The sequence below is a fragment of the Melospiza georgiana genome, chromosome 6 (genome assembly GCF_028018845.1).
Source record: "Melospiza georgiana isolate bMelGeo1 chromosome 6, bMelGeo1.pri, whole genome shotgun sequence".
Lineage (NCBI taxonomy): Eukaryota > Metazoa > Chordata > Aves > Passeriformes > Passerellidae > Melospiza > Melospiza georgiana.
In genome coordinates, this window is record NC_080435.1 from 9,337,127 (window position 1) to 9,355,925 (window position 18,799).

Here is an 18,799-nt window from a genome sequence, read left to right on the forward strand (position 1 = left end):
AAACATGAACTTTGACTTTCCTGGCAACGTTAACACTAGCGATTAACACACTGCATACTCTAATTACCCTGATCCTTCAAGGTGAACGTGGTAATTTCCTAAAGATCTTCTGAGACATTAACAGCAACCATATTATTCCAATCACATAGAAACATATATTTGATTGCAACACATTTGCTAAGGGAAAAAAATTCAAGCCACTTATTTTGACATGAGTTTTAAAAGCAGTAGGATGAGCAGTAACTACAGGAGAGATCTATCTTTAGCAGTTCTTGCTGCTCTGCTCACCTTAATAATAAATTAACATGGTTTTATTTAGATTTTGCTCTAAAATTAATGCAGTCCTTTTCTTACTGTTTTAATGAAAAAAACACCACACGTTTGTACTTCAAAATGAATCCCATGATTGAGCTCTGAAAGCAGAAACTGCAGAACACTTAGGACTAGAGAGGATTGCCATTAGAAATGTTACACAAAGGTCACAGGCCATAACTGCTGAACTGCACAACAGTGCTGCAATAAAACTCCAGAAGCAATACCAATGGAATTTGTTGCTTTCCACACACACAAGCATAAAAAAAACCCCTACAAGAATGTCCACTTAATCACTTAATTTTTAGTGAAAAATGATCACCAAATGATAACAGCAGGTGAGTAAAAGAAGAAAACTAGAAGTTTCAATTAGAATTAGCTGGTTGTGGAATACTGACCTGTGAATGTTTGCTAGGTCTGTATTTAGTTCAAGAGAAATACCCCAGATCTACCACATAATCACTGTGATTTCAGCCACGCACGACTCAGCTCCAGAACAGTAACACCAGTGGAACTCCAGTGCCTTTTACAGTTGTAACACACTGGATAAATCACTAAAAAGATGTCTCTACTACCCACACATCATCATAGATTCTATTCTGGATAACAAAAGACAGATGGCAGTAAGTTCCTACTCTGATGAAGTTCAGTATCCATATGGGTACTGGAAAAGAAGGAGGAGTGTAATGCCCAAATTCTGAACTAAGCTTTTAATGTGTTTTCTCCCTACGCAAAAACACCATTTGTTAATTTTTAGCTTTTTCCTTTAATATAAATCCTCCTTTGAAAAATCAGAATTTACAGGACAAAAACAAACATTTTCAAAGGACAGGACAAACTGCCGATTGAAAAAGTGAAGTATTGAAAACAAATAATGAAAAGCAAAATTAAGTTGACTTTCACAAATTCCTCCCTTTGATAGCCAGTGGTCCTTCTTCAAAGATGATGAGAGGTATGTTCATAAAGGAATAGCCAAAGAAAACACTACATAAAAAAGCTTTCATTTGATGCATAGCAAAAAACAGGATGATAATTTATGCCATCAAAATTCAGACCAAAGCACACAAAATGAAGCATAGAGAAGTTCTTTCTTTTTTATTATTTATTCCAACAACAGTTTTCCAGTTAAGAGGTTTACATGGTAAAACTGTTCTCACTTGCGGGAAGTTTTAAAATCTGATTTGTAGCAAAATAGCCGCTTCTAAATTGGTTATCTATTTGTTTCAGCACAGCAGTTCTGATTAAACCTTTCAAAACATACAAATATCCAACAATACATAACCAGATTTCTTGATCATATTGAGAGAAATATCTCACCACTGTGTAACAGACCAGTCCCTGATGAACAGATACAAAAATTTTCCTCATGAAATATAAAAAAAGTGATAAATAAAACATGGGAAAAAATTAAAGAGAAAGACAAACCTATTTAAAATAGAACATAATGCAGTTTAATAAGGGACGTGCTTGCAAAACATCCTGAAGAATTCAGTAGGCTACTCTATAGCAGAGTAGAAAATATCAATTTTCCTCCCAGTATCACAGAGGGGAAAATCAAAAAGACTGATTACCTACAGCCTTCTCTTTCCACCTACTAAAATAGGAACTTATTTTTTTCATGATGCACATGTATAAGCAGAAACTTACTCTATGATGCCAGGAATAGGGCATAAAACATAAAAACATCTAAATATCTATATGTAGACTGTCCCCCACCCACCCCTCTCCCCAATCCAGTCAGTGAATAAAAGAAGACTGGAAAATGTCTCTTTCAGAGGACTCTGTTTCTATGTATACAGCAGAAAAGTAAGTAGCCTTCCAGTCTGAATTTCAGTCTGTGCCTCAAGGATAAAGATTTTTTCTGCTTGTTTGTTTTGGGGAAAGAGAGAAAAAAAGCCAAGAGAAATAAGCACATAAAAGCTCTGAAGACAAGGGCTTGTCCTCAGTGACTTCTCCCTGGGCCAGATTTTTTTACTGTAGGTAAGAGAATAGTTACATATTAATTTCTTAACAATAAATACTCACCCAGTATTTCCAATATAAGGCTTGCTGTGAATATTAAATTATTACTATTTGCATCCCTGTACAAAACACAATTTTGAAATCAGTTTATGATTAAGCAAAAGACAATTCTTAGTTTAAGTATCACTAGCATAAGCAAAGCCTACAGTGGCCTTTTTTTGAGCTTTCTAATCTTTCTTCTTTTCCACATATTTGTTATACTAGGTATCACATATTTTGTAGATCTTGTTAGATCCTAAGTATCTATGAACTCAAGTTTAAAAAGGACTTTAGGTACAATGATAACATTCTACTGAGAAATGCCATCATACATTTGAACTCTACGAGAGTTAGTAACTCCACCATGGGTTACTGTTAGCTTCCCACTTCTCTGAATGCATATGTCTTGATAACCACTTTTAAACAACATACCACAGGGACCTGATTACATGTTTTTTATTCAGAGAAGCTATTTTGATAGGCTGTATTTATGTTTATCTGTATATCTCTTCACTAGGTTATACTGTTCAGCAAGAACAGATTCATAGTCAGACTTGATCCGTGATAATTTATAGACTTGTTTGGAATAGATATTCATGCAACTGCTCCTCCTAACTGGACACCAAAGCAGAGCTACTGACACACCCAAAGAGCACACCAGTGTTAACTGCCAGGTAGGTCTGTCCCTTACTAATCTAAGAGAGCTTTCAAGTGCTTGGCAGTTTGCCTGTCAGGGCACATTCTACACAAATCCATTAAAAAGCAGAACTGTTCTGTAAACAGGATAAAAAAATTCTGGTTTGACTACAGCATCCCAGAAATCCCATTTCTGGTCAAACCACCACACCTGGTTTGATGGTTCTGTTGATCAAGATTAGCCTTAAGTAAGGAATACCTGCAGAAGGTTATGCTGGATGAGATTAGAATTCAACAAGAAAACACTCTCCTCACACTGCCAGAACAGTACAAAGCCATAGAACAGTTACTGCAGAAAGACTAAAAATTTTTGCAAGAATGTCCTTTCTCCCCAAAATAGTTAAACATTCAAGAAGCTTCAATTTCTTCCTCTAGGGAAATGCTGAACTGTCCTAGTTTCAGTCTCTAGTAGCCAGAACAGATGATAGATTTAAAGCTTTGAGGACAGTCAGAGCACAACACAAACTCACATGAACCAGGCAACCAACCTTAAAAGGAAAAAACAAATCAATAAAGCAGACAGATCAGGGGTAGTTAAGTGCCTGGCACTCCGTGGCTCAGCGTGCAGTGCTCATTTTAATCTGAGCACATGGCATTGCATGCTGCTTCCAGACAACCTCCACATGACTCATTACAGGCTGAGGCCACACATCACCACTTTACAAGTTCTCAGATTTAGGCCAAGTGAATAAAGCCTTCAAGGTCTCGGCCAGCTGCTAATGACACTAAACTACACATTGTCACTTTCCCATATGTGGTTCTTTTCTCTTCTAAACATGCTTTAACCAACTCACTAATTCAGCGCATACAGCTCAACTATAAACATGTTTATGAAATCACATCTCCCTGCAGATGTAGCTGGGGAATTACTATTCCTCCTAAAAAGGCTGCTGAACATATGCAGTTGTTGGAACTCTTTAAATAGGTCCAGCTCTAGGTGGTGCATCCAGTTAAGGTTCAGTAAGAAATTTTAGCAGCTACACATAAGTAACTGCCACTGGCAAAGAAAGCCTCTCAGAGAGGAAGACAAAGTCACAAATTTCTCATTTTCTCTACATTCTTGTCATAGAAAAGCACCACACACACTGCATAGAAATGGTAATATATCTGATAACTGAAGGTATCAGCTTTTGAAAACTTAGTTGGAGAGGGAACCTTTTCCCTTTGAGCAATGTCTGATGTTTCTCCTCCTCCTACATGAACATGTAGCTATTGCTCAAGTAAAGGAAAGATCCAGGTAACATATGAAGAAAAGTCTTTTGCACTGTAAAGGCAGATATAAATGGGAAATGTCATATTATATTTAATTAAATACTGTACTGCTTTTTCTTCATACTTAATGGTTTTGCATCAGTAAACTCTCACTGAATTCTCCTACAGCTCTAAATTCCCTTCTACAGTGCAATTCTCATTCTCTCAGTTACCACAGCAGCTGAGGCCATAATTTTCTTCTCTCTCCTCTGCTAGCCAATGGCCTTCAGATCTTGGGAAAAGACAGAATGGATGCAGAACACTAAATATTGCAGGTGTACCATTCTTAAAAGAGCATGATACTGAGACTGATGGCTGCTGGGAGAAGCTGTCAGGTACGCTGCCATGCAGGAAAGAAGCAGGCCATGTGTGTAGGACAGCAAGGCATATTCTGCAGGATGAAAGAAGCTGCAGAACAAACTCAATCATTAGTGTATTTAACACATGCAAAAGAGAATGACATTTGAACAACATGGATATACTGAAGGAATCATGCATTGTTTACAGAAACCTTTAAGATTCTCAATGGCTTTCCAGCAAGCAGCAGCTTGGAAGCAATGTGCACAAGCAGTGGGTGCACAGCCTAGGGGTACTGGCGTAGCTAAAAATACCATGTTTAACATAGTAACACATTCTTTCATTTTTCAATTTAAGAATCTCTTCTATACATCCTTTCCATAGTTTTGACAAGAAAAATACATGGAAAGAGAAGACAGGTTTCGATGAGCTTGGCACAGCAGTATTAGGGCGAGGTCATTTACCTTCAACTTCCTTCAGCCACTCAAGAGACACTAAATGAAGACTTTTCAGGGAAAAGTATGATTTTTAAATCAGGCTCCAAGGAGTGAAAAGTACCAAGAAGCCTGCATCTGGTCAATTATCTTCAAGATCATGTCAATATTCTCAATATTCTAATACTGCTGCAAAAGTGGACTGTGGGAACTGCTTCTTCCCTTATTGGGCTAGCGGCGCAGAAACAGTAGCACAAACCCAAAATAACTGAGTCACATTATTCACACACAGCACATTCTCACATGGATTTCTCCAAGATCTTCCACTCAGAAGCACATCTGACATTTCCCAACAACCTCGCTCCCCAGGGATGTTGGATTCCACCAGGACAAAGAGCAGACATCGTTCTCCATATCACCCACCTGCCTGTATTCTGCAAGTTTTCACTCTACACACGTACAATTTAACCTCCTCTTACTCCTTTATCACTAAAGAGCCCAAATATGGTGATCTAGAGCACACCTGTGTGCCACCCACCAGATCTTTCAGATGGACAGTCACTGTACAATCCTCAATGACAGAGATGCTCGGCTGCCAGAGGGAACAAGAATCCAGCTTGATTTTCAGATTCCAGGTGAAACTTGCAAGGTGAACAACAGGCACATGGGTGCACTCCTGTGCATTATGGGCCACCAATGAACAACTTCAAAGGATAACAATGATCTTAGAACAGCCCCCGTTTCACACAGAACCCACTTTCTCCATCCTACTGCTACATGACCAAGGCAAATTATTGCCCTGATGTGTTTCTGAGAGCTCTGACAAGCTGTTCATGTGCTTCATAGAATTCTGCTTGTTGTTTAAATACCCTACTGATGTTGACTCTTCTGTTCATACAGATGAACTTTATCATAAGGCAAGAGAGACAGCAACAGAGAAACAAATGTTCACCCAAAGATCCCACCCCTTTTGCAAACTCTAAGATAAGTAAGAGTACATGCAATATTCTCAATAAGGTTCAGGAGCACTCATGAATTTTGTCTTCTAATATGCAAATGAAGGTGAGAAAAAGCTGAATTTTAAACATACAGAAAAGCTCCAAGAGTGAACACCTCAGGGGATGCTTATTCCATTAACATTAATGTAACACCATTAACACTGTGTGATAAGTGTTAATGTGATAAGCATTCCTTGGACAAACAAGATACAGCACCTGGACAAGGAGGAAACTACTTTTACAATAAAAATGTCTAATGGGACCTCATTCTATAGGAAATGGAACAAAAATGTAGCTGTTGCTGGGACTATCAAATCAGTCATAACTAGTAGGGAATAACTAAGTGAAAGGTGCTTTTTAAAATGCAAAGTATTTCACATTCCTGTGTCTCAACATACTACTGAAAAGAAAATGACGTTATACTTTTGCTTAATGTTTGTGTATCCCCAATGACTAAAGGGACCTGAGTTGATTGCAGCTGTCAAACTAGTGTCAGATGCCTGCTTAAACTGGGATGTTGATTTAAGGAAGTTATTTAATCTGTCATAAGCTGACTATGAGAGTTTCAAGTAGAGATTCTCCTTTCAGGTCAACCTCTCCCCTTCGGGTCAATTTGCTTAAAGGTATAAGCTTATTAACTTTAACTAACTTGTAAGAACCTAAGTGCTGAAGGATAAAGGGAAATCCACATACATACAAGCTGAAGCACCTTTTCCATGTTTTATTTTATGGGGAAATAGACAGAATAAAGCAGGAGTTTTGATTTTCATGTGGCACAGAGTATTGGTACCACAAGAGGGCACTAAAGGCACGCGTAAAGCGGATCCCCATTACAGAACTCGCTCTAAGGAGGATGAACTGCTCTCACACACACGCGCTCCCTCTACACACAGGGATTCAGGTTTCTCGGTGGCATACACTTACATTCACTATGAACTCACACTCCTTCGACTTTGCAAAGAGCAGCACAAAGCCTTTTGTAAAAGCACTATCCTGCCAAGGATGAAAGACAGTAAGACTTGAACTTGAAGCTTGAAACAAGTTATGTTTCGTGTTTTGAATAGCATCAGTCTGTTAATAAGATTTTGAATTTTGGTCTTGTCTGGAAAAATGTGAAGTGCATGAGCTCACAAACAAATGGAACTGTGAGACAGAGATAGATGCTTAGTCTGATAAAAATATTTTGAGTACAAATGACTTCTGTTTGCTCAGGCAACAATTCTGTTTACACACAGAAAGAAAAGTCTTATCCAACAGCAACTAACAAATCAGTATGTTTCAATGGCCAGCTGACCATCACACTAAAAATATGGTTATCATATTCTGTAATCTTTGTAATAAGGCTTGGCAACATCTGAATGTTTACATCAGCTAGTGAACTGCCACAGGAACAATCCCACAGCTGGATAGTCATCTACGCACCTTAATACCTGATAAAAGCTACTTGCAATATTTTTAGCCATAAGTGTGCAAGACAAATCTCAGCAATGTGCCACTTAGCACCAGACAAAAATGACACTGGCTTTCTCTGCTGGCTTAATAAGCAGCCCAAATATTTCATTTCTGCACCTTTGAGAGTGTCCCTGTTTTTCACATTAAGCTTTTTACACTTGTTAACACACATCTCTTGGTCCTGTTACCTGTGTGTCAGACGTGGGTGCTGAAGTTATCTGTCAAGCAACACGAAGTTTCTTAACCTGCTTCAGGAACTGACTCACCAGTGACCTAACAGCTGATGTGGCAGCATCCTTAACACTGCCAAGTCACCTCTAGAAGGATCACCACAGGATAATGCTGGAAAAATGAAGTCTTCCAACTGTTTTCGCAGTTATTTGGGAATAAGGCACTGTGTGGGTTCTTGCTGTATATATCATCTATGTTAGATACAATTGCTTGAACTCCTGCAGCTGTCTAAAATACATGTCACAGGTAACAGGGTTTGAATAATACTGGACACTTCACACATGTCCTACATAAAAAACCCCACCAAAAACCTCTGCGGTTTTGGAAATTCTTCTACAATGAAAAAAACATTTATATAAACGTGAATACAGGAGGCAAAAGTTAAATAGAAAAGTGTTGGTCTGAGATTTTAAATTCTCATTCTCATGTGCATGACGAGACTTGGGTTTGAAATATAAATTATCTCTATCAGAAGTAAGTTACTAAAAAACAGTACCAGGCAGCAGTACAGACAGGAAAATATAAGCAAGCATCCAAAAACTCAGCGTTAGTCTGTCACACTTCCAATGTCCTGTGCTAATAGCAAACATCCCAACATGCTTGAGAAAATGCCTATTTCACTTATTTGAAATAAACACCAAGCACATACTGTAATCAAAAATCAGGCCATGAATTCAGATTTTTGATCCCATATTCCATCTCATGCTAGCATATAATTCCCACTGACCATTTGCTGGATTCTGCCAATGGCTCAGGGCAGCAGAGCAAGGAATTCCGTGTCTCGCTACTCAATTCAGTTTTCATGAACAGAGGCTTTTGACAGGCGAAGCAAAAACACAGTTATCACATGGGCCTACAACCCAAAGCACAGGAAGCCTACTGCTGTTACTTTCAGAAATACTGAAAGAATGCTCATCAAAACAAGATATCAAACCAGAGAAACAACTCACATTCCAAATTCTTGGTACATTTTTCAGTATATCGATCTCAAAGGATACAAATAATTTATGACATGCCATCAAGTGAATAATAACAACCTCTTTTCAACTGTTTTCCTTGGACTGAAGGAGCAATAGAAGACTCTCAAAGTTTCAGGATACTTTTAAGAGCAAAATATGATTTCTGAGTACACATTCTTGAAATCATTCTGGTTTTGGAGATTTTACCTCACTTTCATATAGCCTGTCAAGGTTTCTCTTGAGTCAGTTGAAGTTTACAGGGGGGGGGGGAAATATTTACTCAAGCCGTATGCAAATAAGATAGGTAAATCTACTTTTCAATTTTTAAATTTTGAGTTTGGACTTAAACCACAAATCATCATCAAGGCTAAATTAACCAATATGTTTATCTTACATTCGCTCAAGAATGCACAAAGAAATTTACACTATTTGTCAGCTTTATATTTTCAGGTTTCTTGCACTAAACCAAAGATCTAATAAATAATAATAAAAAATAAATATTAAGAAAAGTCCTAGAAAAAGGCAACTAATATAAATACAGAGTAAAATACTTAAATAATGGAATAGTGAAATTTAATGACTACATTAACATGCTAAGGCATATTCTGCTCCTTGTTGATTTAGCAGCTTCACAAATTCCTTATAGACCAGATCTCAGCTCCAATGTACCAGATGAATATATTCAGGCTCACTTTGCTAACCAGTGGCCAAGCTGGCAAAAAAAGGCAAGATAACACTGTTCCATTAAGCACTTTTGAGATGGGTTTTCCCTCACATTCAAGAAACACAAATGTCCTAAACAGTATATGTTGTAACAGCTGACCTCAGAATGAACACCCTGGATCAGGAACCAATGCAAGCAGAAGCCAAAAATCAAGCAAACTACATTATGCCAAGTTGAAGGAAGAAAAGCATTTAAAACAAAGGATGTCAAAGATAACTTTGGAGATCAGATACAACCACTGCACGTTTCTGTTTAAGTTCTGTGAATATACTTTTAAATTGCTTTCTGCTTAACTTCAAAACAGAGTAGCTATGACTAAAGTTTGACTGGAGTAACTTTAACATTCTGAGTTTTTAAAAGACCTTAATTAGCAGTAAACAAACACTGTTTTGTTTTTCTTTTTAGAAGAATGTGTCTCTTGTGATGAAATGTGCAAGTTCCATTACTGCTTACAGTATCTCCTAGGATTTTTTTAAGGGCAATCTGAAGTTAAGAGATTCATTGTCAGGTGCCAGCACAGGAGTTGACATTGTGGATATCAGCATGAGATCCATCAGCTGGGCTGCTACACCATTCACTGCAGCCCACACAGCCAAACAGCACTCAATTCTCTGCACAGCTGATGGGCTCTCAATCACAGCAAAGTGCACAGGGCCATAAACTGCTATTATTTTAATGGCACAGTCCTGGAATTTGTACTGTCATCCATATTGTACCAGGAGACAGGATGGCCTCTAGTCTGTGTTTAGACAGCACAGCTCTAGATGCTAAATCAGAGGAGGTTTCTCCATGCCTCTACACTTTTAAATTTTAGAGAGGGAGAGGGAATTTTAGAAAACTCTCAGGGGGAAGTCCTAGGAATGCTAAAAATCACAAGCATTTCTCTAGTGAGGTTTACACGGAAAATAAAGAAAATATTAGATGGAAATTACCTTAGTAACAATTTGAGACAAAAGGGATTAGAAAATATATTAATAAATAGTCTTCAAGGATGCTCATGAGTGTCACATCGGCCATATTCAAGTACAGACAAAGTACTGAATATATTCAGTAGGACTGAATAAAATGAAAGAATCCACCTCCAAAAACTATTATTTTTAAAAAATATAAGTAGTCATTAATGACAAAAATAATTCAGTTGAAAATATTTACAAATTTTTTGGGGGGAGAGATTGGATTCTAGTTCATTCTTACAGAGTTTTGGAGTGTTAAGAGCAATGATCTTGGTCTCATAGAAATAATATAATGCTGACAACAAGACAGTCTATTCCTTGAAGACTGAACTCTAGAAAATGACAACCAAAGTACTGAACACACTGAAAGGATATGAATTCAAACTAAACTGCTCTTCATCAAATTCTTCAGCTTTAAGGAAACAAATCCAGCTGACTGTAAAACCTGAAGGGATGTACAAAGGGGCTGTTGAGTAGCCTAGAAGTAAGTGTGCCCTTTCATAAAAACTGAATCCAGCATTCCTTGTTAACCAATAAGAGATATTGGTGGTGCTTATTACCAATAATAAGGTATTACTGACAGTCAGGAAGTAATTTGCACTCAGGGGAAGCCCTCTAGATATTCAAGAAGTCATCCTCAAGCAATTATTTAATGGACTGTAACTTTTCCATTAAAAGCTACATCTCAACCTTGATCCTTAAAGGTAGAAAGCGCTGTGAAGCAGAAGGGTGGAAACTTGGGGAAAAATAAAACCTCCAACACCCAAGGCAAACAGACATTATTTCACTTGTGGTCCACCTTTCAGCACTTGCTTACCACTGCACACAGAAGAGGTGATGTTGTAGAGGAAAGGATAAAACTGCAGACAGCGGATCATCTTCAGGCTGCTTTCACACTCCAAGCACTTGGCTGTCAAATCCAGTGCATGTCTGAAGGCCTGCAGTGCTCCACTGATGTTGTTCTGAGCCAGGTATGCATTTCCTAGGCTCAGAAAAGTCAGGGGCTGTGAATACAAAAGCAACACACTGCAGCATAAGTATGCTCACTGTTTTAAGATTGAAGCCAACTAGGAAATACCCTTGTCAAGTCACACCCTCATAAATTTGGTGGGAAAGAATTTAGAAAACTTCCTAAACAGGCACTGCCTATTCTTACAATGGAAAACTAACAGACTGATGCATTGGTGGTAACCAAAAGCTGTTTTGCCACAGGGTTGTGTCAAGAGTTTCATCCTTCCACAACAAAAAACAGCTGTTAAGTACACATAGATTGAAATGAAGCTTGAAGTACTTACTTACTAACCATCAGAAACATAATGCTTACTGCAGAGAATGCCACAGGACTAAACTGAAATGTGCAAAGGCAATTTAGAATCATTAAAAGTCCACAAAAAATTAAAATATCACTAGTGTTCTAGCAGGGCACAGATGCATTGCATTTGCCAAGAGTGTTCAGATTTACCTCAGAAAAGCTAGGTTAGTGAAAACACCAATGTCACACTAGCCTAGGGGTACACATTTATGCCTTTCAATTCTTTGTAAAACATTATTTTTGTCTACTGCTTTTGGCTACTATCTCTAAAATATGTATTTTTTTGAAAAGTAAAGATTATAAACACCTTTTTCACTGGGTAGAAGTCAACACTTTGTTACAGGCACAGAGTAAAGCATTACATTTATGGGTTGACTGAAAAGTCTTTCACTTGGGCAAAGTAATTTGCTGCAGTTACCAATACGCTGCTAGAATAAAGACTACAGTATTATAATTTAAGCAGTCATTTTTCCCACTGAAACAGTTTTTACATTCATTATCTAAAAATGTGAAGACTGAGCAGTAGCTGAAGATTTTTCCAACTCAGCTTGCATGACTAAACAGTATTCAGTAAAGTGTGCAAGCTGAGCAATAGGATTTTTTTTCTTTTTAAGAGCTTTTGTTGATGGAGCACATCTTTTATTCCCAGTAGCTGTAATTAATTTTAACTTGTATTTACTTTCCATTATATTCCAGGAAACACCATTCAAGTACAATGCCTCCTGCTAGTTTTTCTGGTACAATAGGTATTACAGACTGAGTACACCTGAAAAAAACACGAGCAGGCATTACTGTAACAAGGCAGCAATTACAAGTATTTTTCAAGAAAAGCCCTACTCACACAGCATGGTCCTGAGGGTTCCTAGGTTCCTCCCCTCCAAGCCTGTGTTTTCATATGTTCTTCTTAAGGCACATCAATCAAGCATAGTTCTTTCTGTAGTTTCTTTTTGCACTCTTACCTGCCACCCAAATGGACTACATTCCTTTCCAACACTTGAAAATTTGTTTCTGAATGTTGCACTGAACAAACTTACTCTGTTTTTAGCTTTTTTATATGCTAGGTAATTGATAGCCTAGCAGGTTTAAATGCTGTTAATCTGACTAGAGAGCTAGAAGCACAGGAAGGAAGTCACTTGAACTTCTTACTGAAGTGTCTGTGATGCAAGACCAAAATTACCTGCTAGAAAAAAAAGATGTTCCCTGCTATGCAATTCCCTCCCCCTTTCTTTTCACAAATGTTCTGGCCAGTCCAGTAGTTCAAACAGTTTCTGAATGATACAGAAACTGCCTATATGAGACAGGTGACAACCTACAGAATATGTATCATGTTACTGTTCAGAAATACAAAAAGCTGGCTTGAATCTATGGTTGGAAGTAAAGCGACCAAACACCTAGAACACATTTTCCTCTATGTAGACAGACAAAAGCTAGGGACAAATAAAACTAGGGACAGATAAAAATCAAGTGTCACAGAAACATGTCTATAAAGATCTTGGTGGCATACACACTACTTTAAGGGTTTTAAGAATCAAGATACAATGCTGACAACTTGACAGATCACTGTTTTAGGTTAAAATCTTGGCAAACACCAAGATTAAATTCTTTGGAGGGACTGCTCATAATACAGGTTTTGGGAGGCTAGAAGCCTGTCACTGATTTGCTAGAACTTCTCTAGATGTTTGTACTTTCAACAATCATCATCTCCCCTGGTGCAGTCAGGAATTTATATGGAAATTAACATCCATTGCAAATCACCAGCTGGAAGATGAACTGCATGTGCAGGTAAACACAAGTAACATGTACTTAGAAAATAATGAGGGAAAACACATTCACTGCTGGGCAAACACAAAACCCCATCATCTTACCTCAGAGGCATTGATGGCCAAAGCCTTCAGGAGGAGCCTGCTGGCATCCGAATGAAGACCATAATGAAACAAGAGGTTAGCAAGGTTGACCAGAGGGATGTCCTGATACTCATGTGGAGCCAAATTATATGCTTTTTGCAAACAGGTGATAGCAAAGGTGCTATTTCCAACTGCACGCCAGTACAATCCAGCTTCATTAAGCACAAGCCACAGAGGATCTTCAGGCTATAGAAGAGTCACGGAAAAGGATAAAAACACCCACAAAGAGGTGTCTCAGGAAGACAGAAATGCCTACTCTTTAATAATAAGCAAACAGAACTCACTCTTGCATACTACATTGTTAAATGGATACAAATTAGGCTTTGCTGTAACTATTAGTAGATTATTCAATTTGCTCCATTCTACTCAAATGGACATGATTTACAGGCTGAACTACAATTTAGTAGCAGCTGCTGCTCACACTCTACTCATATGAATGCTTTGTATGATGACCAAAAAATCCCTCAAAATGTACAAGTGATAATGGTTAGTTCACTACAGCAAGCAACGCTTGAGGGCCATTGCAGAGTCTTAAAATTATACAGACAGAGATCAGTGTAAAATGCTAGAACTGGAAAATCAGGCAGATGTGCTTCCAGGTCCCCTAACATTACCTTTTCCCTGTCAATTTAAGGTTTCAGAGTTGCTTTTTCTTAGATTTAGTTATCTATTTGTCTTATTAAAGCTGACAACTGGCATGCATTAGATACTGTTTAAAGACTGTAAAATAGTAAGCAGTAAGTGAGAGCAGATGGAAGAATGGAGGAAGTGTCAAATACACCTTGAATGTTCCTTCCTCCTGTTTAACCTGTAACAGCAAAAAGAAGCACTCAACCTAGAGGAGAAATATCAAATTCAAAAATTCTGACAGGTTGACAGAGGTAGGCAAAACATCCACTTTCAGATGCACTTTGAAATTATTTAGAAGCATGTTCTAGTTTCTAATATTTTCATCATTTCCTATCACCCAATTCTACAAAACATTTATAGCATAAAACCAATGCCTGAAATGGATGTTCAGTTCTACCTACATGTCTGAAGCCCAAATGCATGCCTGAGTAGGAAACATGCAGCAAGGATTAAGGAAGCAAAACAGTGATACTATGTTGAGTTAGTAAGAACATTTTTGCTCCAGGTTTTCAAAAACCCCTCCCACAGAAGGGTTCTAACTATGATTCTAGATGAACTGAAAGAAAGCAATATGATACAATATTCAACGTTTGGAGTACCTTACATAACCTGTGATTTCAAGATTATTAATGATCCCTGTTTTGCAATGCACATTGTTCTTCATTCCAAACTCCTCATATGTTCTTCATTCCAAACTCCTCATTGAATTACTCTTCATTCACAGGTCTCAATGACCTCCCTTAACTAAATTCTCAGCAAGTTATTAGCATTTTGTCTTTCCCAATACAAAGATACTAACTCTGGCTAATTCCTGCTAATTCCTGCTCTAAGTAGTTTATCATTAGCAGAACAGGTAAAACACTAGACTGCTCCTACATCAGCAGGCAGAAAAATTCAGGCTTTTAGCATGACAGCAACAGAATACTACAGTGAAAACCAAAATACTCATGCACTGCACAGTAAGACATTAGATATGTATAGGACTCTTTTGAACAACACAATCATAGGAATCAACTCCTACTGCTCATTTCTTCTCCTGGTTAAGACAGATGCACATAGTAAATGGTACTGATTTTAGACTAGAAAAGTATCTACGTATAATACCTTGACACAACTTCTACAAGAAAGTTAAACTGAGAAATATCAGCTTGACATGTCAAAAAGAGTCAACGTCTCTCTCAATGCTTCCTGTCACTTGACTCTCAAAGGCCCCACGCAAGATGGAGGTGGCATTCCACAGGCTTCTATACAGAGGTACATTCTTTGCCCCAGAGTGCTAATTATCCTGACAGAAGATTGACAGAGGGTTGGTTTCCTTGGAGGGAGAGTAGGGGGAAAAGCAGGGTAGTGGGAAGGAGGAGGAAGAGCACAAGGCAGGCATGCAGGAAGGGGTGGCAGACGGAGGAGTAGCTTCAAGCTACTTCTCCCAGTTAAGCAAATGGCTGCCAGAATTAGCTAATATATTGCTGCTTCATATCCTTACAACAACAACAACAAGCAACTACAGGGCTGTTTGGTCCACATTAAGCTAAGTTAGATACTTCTCTATGTATTTCTGCTTTGTAAACATGGCTTTTAAAGTTACTTTCATTTCAGTTACAGGCAGCAAATACTCCTTTCTAGTGTGTCACTGACTACTTTAGAAGTATAAAAACAAATCTCAAGTAAGAATTCTGAATTCATCTCATGTGACAGATGGACATACCTTTTTCATGGCATGATCTAGAAACACTCCTATCTTTGCCAGTGTAAGAGTTTCATTGTTGATACGAGAATGCAAAACCTGAAAGACAAAGATTTGTTTTTCCCCAAACTACTGAATAAATTTTACAACCAAGATCTGCAAGGGCCATTCAACACTTGCTTCCTTAAATCTTCTCTTTAGCAAAGGCAAGATAAAATACATTGCACTAAGAAGAGGATGTGAACACTTAGCACTTAAAGCAACCAATCTCCAGAATGGCCTATGAAAGTTGCCAGCTTGGTAGAATGCAGCAGCTCTTGGAAATTAATCGTATCAAGTGACCGTTAGATTTAAAAGAAAGATGTGATTTCAAAGAGTAAATTAGATTTCCCATTTTGTGTGCTTTTGGTCAGCATCTGAAAGAAGCCAGACAAGTTAACCCTACCTCCAATACTATTAGAAAGAATTTGCCCACCTTTTTCAGAAGTACTGATTGCCTTGAAATATCAAAATCTTTTATGATCTGAATAACATTTTTAAGGCAATAAAAAGGAGGATTTTAAACCAGAAGAGAACCAACAAGAAAACATCTCTTACCTGTCTTGCTTGATTGTCAGGCATCCTGAATTTCAAATCTAGATTAGTGTCTAGTTCCTTGACCAGAATGTTTAGAGATTCATTATTACGAGCATCAGTAATGGAAGAACAATCTGGTGCCTGTGCTTCTCCATGCTCAACAGTATCTCCTGGAATATTCAGTATTGGCTGGATTCTAGCAATAAGGAGAACCAAGACAAATAAACAGCATGTGCTGCATGCCATCATGTAGAAATACACGAATCTGCTAAGCCTCGTGCTGCAGACTCCTATGAGACACGAGCTGCAAACATGAAGAACTCAAGGACCACCCTTCCCTTGAAAAGCAATTTACAAGGTCTTTACTTTCTATTTTTAAGCACAGAATAATGTGTTTATAACAAGAACAATGAACAGTGCAGTAGAGATAACAGAAGGTTCTCATATTATGCTAATAAGAATTCTATGAAGTTTAGGACTAAACAGATATGTGATAAAAAATGTAGAATTTTTTACACTAGAACTTGATTTCAAAAACACCAAGACATAGCCAAATTATGTATAAATAACATTCTAAGATGAAAACTGCTTTTCTCCAAAAGAAGTTGCTGGATGTTTTTAGATGGAAACCTTTAACTCAAGCTCAATACTAGTATTGTAATGACTAGGTAGAACAAAACAGTCTTTTTACTACCACTGTCATAATTTAAGTGACTAGGGTATTACAACACTGTATTGATCTATGTAAGTTAGCTACTGCAGTACAGACACATTTATTTTATCCTATATAATAACAAGTATAACTCACTCTTCCATGACTAAGCTGATTTTCTACCTCTGTCCCAAAGGAATGAGCTGGAGTTTTCCACTCCTAATCCTTTTTTACTGTTTTCTGGTCTTCATTGTTTTGTGTCATCATAACTAAAGCTAATAGGATGTATGTAATGTACAAGAGTTAACTGTAGTTATTAAATAGATGCTTACCTCGTTCTCTCTTTCAAGTTGTTTTTTTATTAATATAGTTCACAAGACATTCAGACTTGTGCTTAAATCCCCATTTTGTCTGTGTTTAGTGTGCTCACCCTTACTTACAGCAAAGACAACAATCAAGGAAAATGCCTTCCTTCTGTGGAAAGGCCAGATAAAGAGGTTTGAACACCTCTGTGCTGTTGCTTACTAATTGCATCCATCCTCTCAAGAAAGAAAATACTGTTCACTCATAACACAAAGATTTACAAATACAGCTTTTAAAATCAACACTTGCCTGAATCCCCTGTTTTCTGGAGGCAAGAAATAAGTTGGCAGTTCTTCTGGGACAGGAATTCTGGGGAAAGATTTCATGCAATCTGACCGCTGAGGCCAAAGAATATGCTGTTTGTCCTAAGGGGGAAAGGAATTATTTTTTAATATTTTCTCAATATTTTAAATATTCTAATGAACAAAGTAATAAAAGAGATATTAAAGGATAGTCTTAAGAAAAAAACCAAAGCAAAACAAAACTGAGATCTTTACAGCTATTATTTTTCCATCTTTTTTAAATATCAGCAGCTGAAATTTCTATCTTTAGCTGTACCACTTTACTTGCAGCAGATGTTTACAGAACAACTCCCTCAGTGCTCCAGTAGTTTCAAAGGTTGGGAAACCAGCACAGAGAAACTAGACAGGTACTTGTATGTTGAAGAAATTTGGAATGCTACATTCTCCAGCGCTGTCACACATCAAAACTGTGGCCCAGATGCTAGAAAGTTTTACACAAACAAGGAGAGGAGTCACTTTCACCCCTCCTCTGTGAAAGAGCAAAGCTCATCCTCTACACTCACTCTGCTGGGTTCCACATTCCACACTGAAACAACAGAACGAGCCACAGGGGAAGACTGCAAGGACTGGCTGTGAACACTTTGGTTTGCATGAAGGTCCAAATTCATGGATGTCATACTAGAAGTTGAAGAGTCTTCACCAAACTAGAAACAACAGAAAGACAAATTTTAATAAAGGAGATGGCACATTGCTTGTTGAATTTCTCCATGTTATTTCCCCTCCCCGCTCATGTAGTTAAGCCTCACTGATAAGCTGAACTGTGGGTAGCAGAAAAAAAAAGGAATTTAAGCCTCTTGATCCACTCAGACCATGAAAGAGTAATATTCATACTGTAAATAAGCCAACAATGAAAACACAAGTGCAAATCAAGGGCAAAATGCTAAAAGGTACCAAAAATCTACTTATCTAGATTGCACGGCTTGAAATCAAGTCAGAATTGCTAAGACTCATGGCTTTCAGAATTATCTCAATATTCTGAATTTATAATTACTATAATAGGAAAAACAATCAAAGACAAGAAGACAACAGCAAAATTAAAAATAATTATTCCTATTTTTTAAACTAGTT

At 37.7% G+C, this 18,799-nt stretch overlaps 1 protein-coding gene across 1 annotated transcript in view; it reads right to left on the reverse strand.

The window, feature by feature from the left end:
• TTC17 (tetratricopeptide repeat domain 17) overlaps positions 1–18,799 on the reverse strand; it is a 54,744-nt gene that overhangs the window by 16,361 nt on the left and 19,584 nt on the right. The window contains exons 11-16 of the mRNA XM_058026288.1: positions 18,235–18,375; positions 17,679–17,794; positions 16,436–16,610; positions 15,860–15,937; positions 13,486–13,710; positions 11,126–11,312 (exon numbers count right to left, since the gene is read on the reverse strand). Coding sequence (XP_057882271.1) covers positions 11,126–11,312; positions 13,486–13,710; positions 15,860–15,937; positions 16,436–16,610; positions 17,679–17,794; positions 18,235–18,375 — 922 coding nt within the window. The remainder of the gene's footprint in view (positions 1–11,125; positions 11,313–13,485; positions 13,711–15,859; positions 15,938–16,435; positions 16,611–17,678; positions 17,795–18,234; positions 18,376–18,799) is intronic.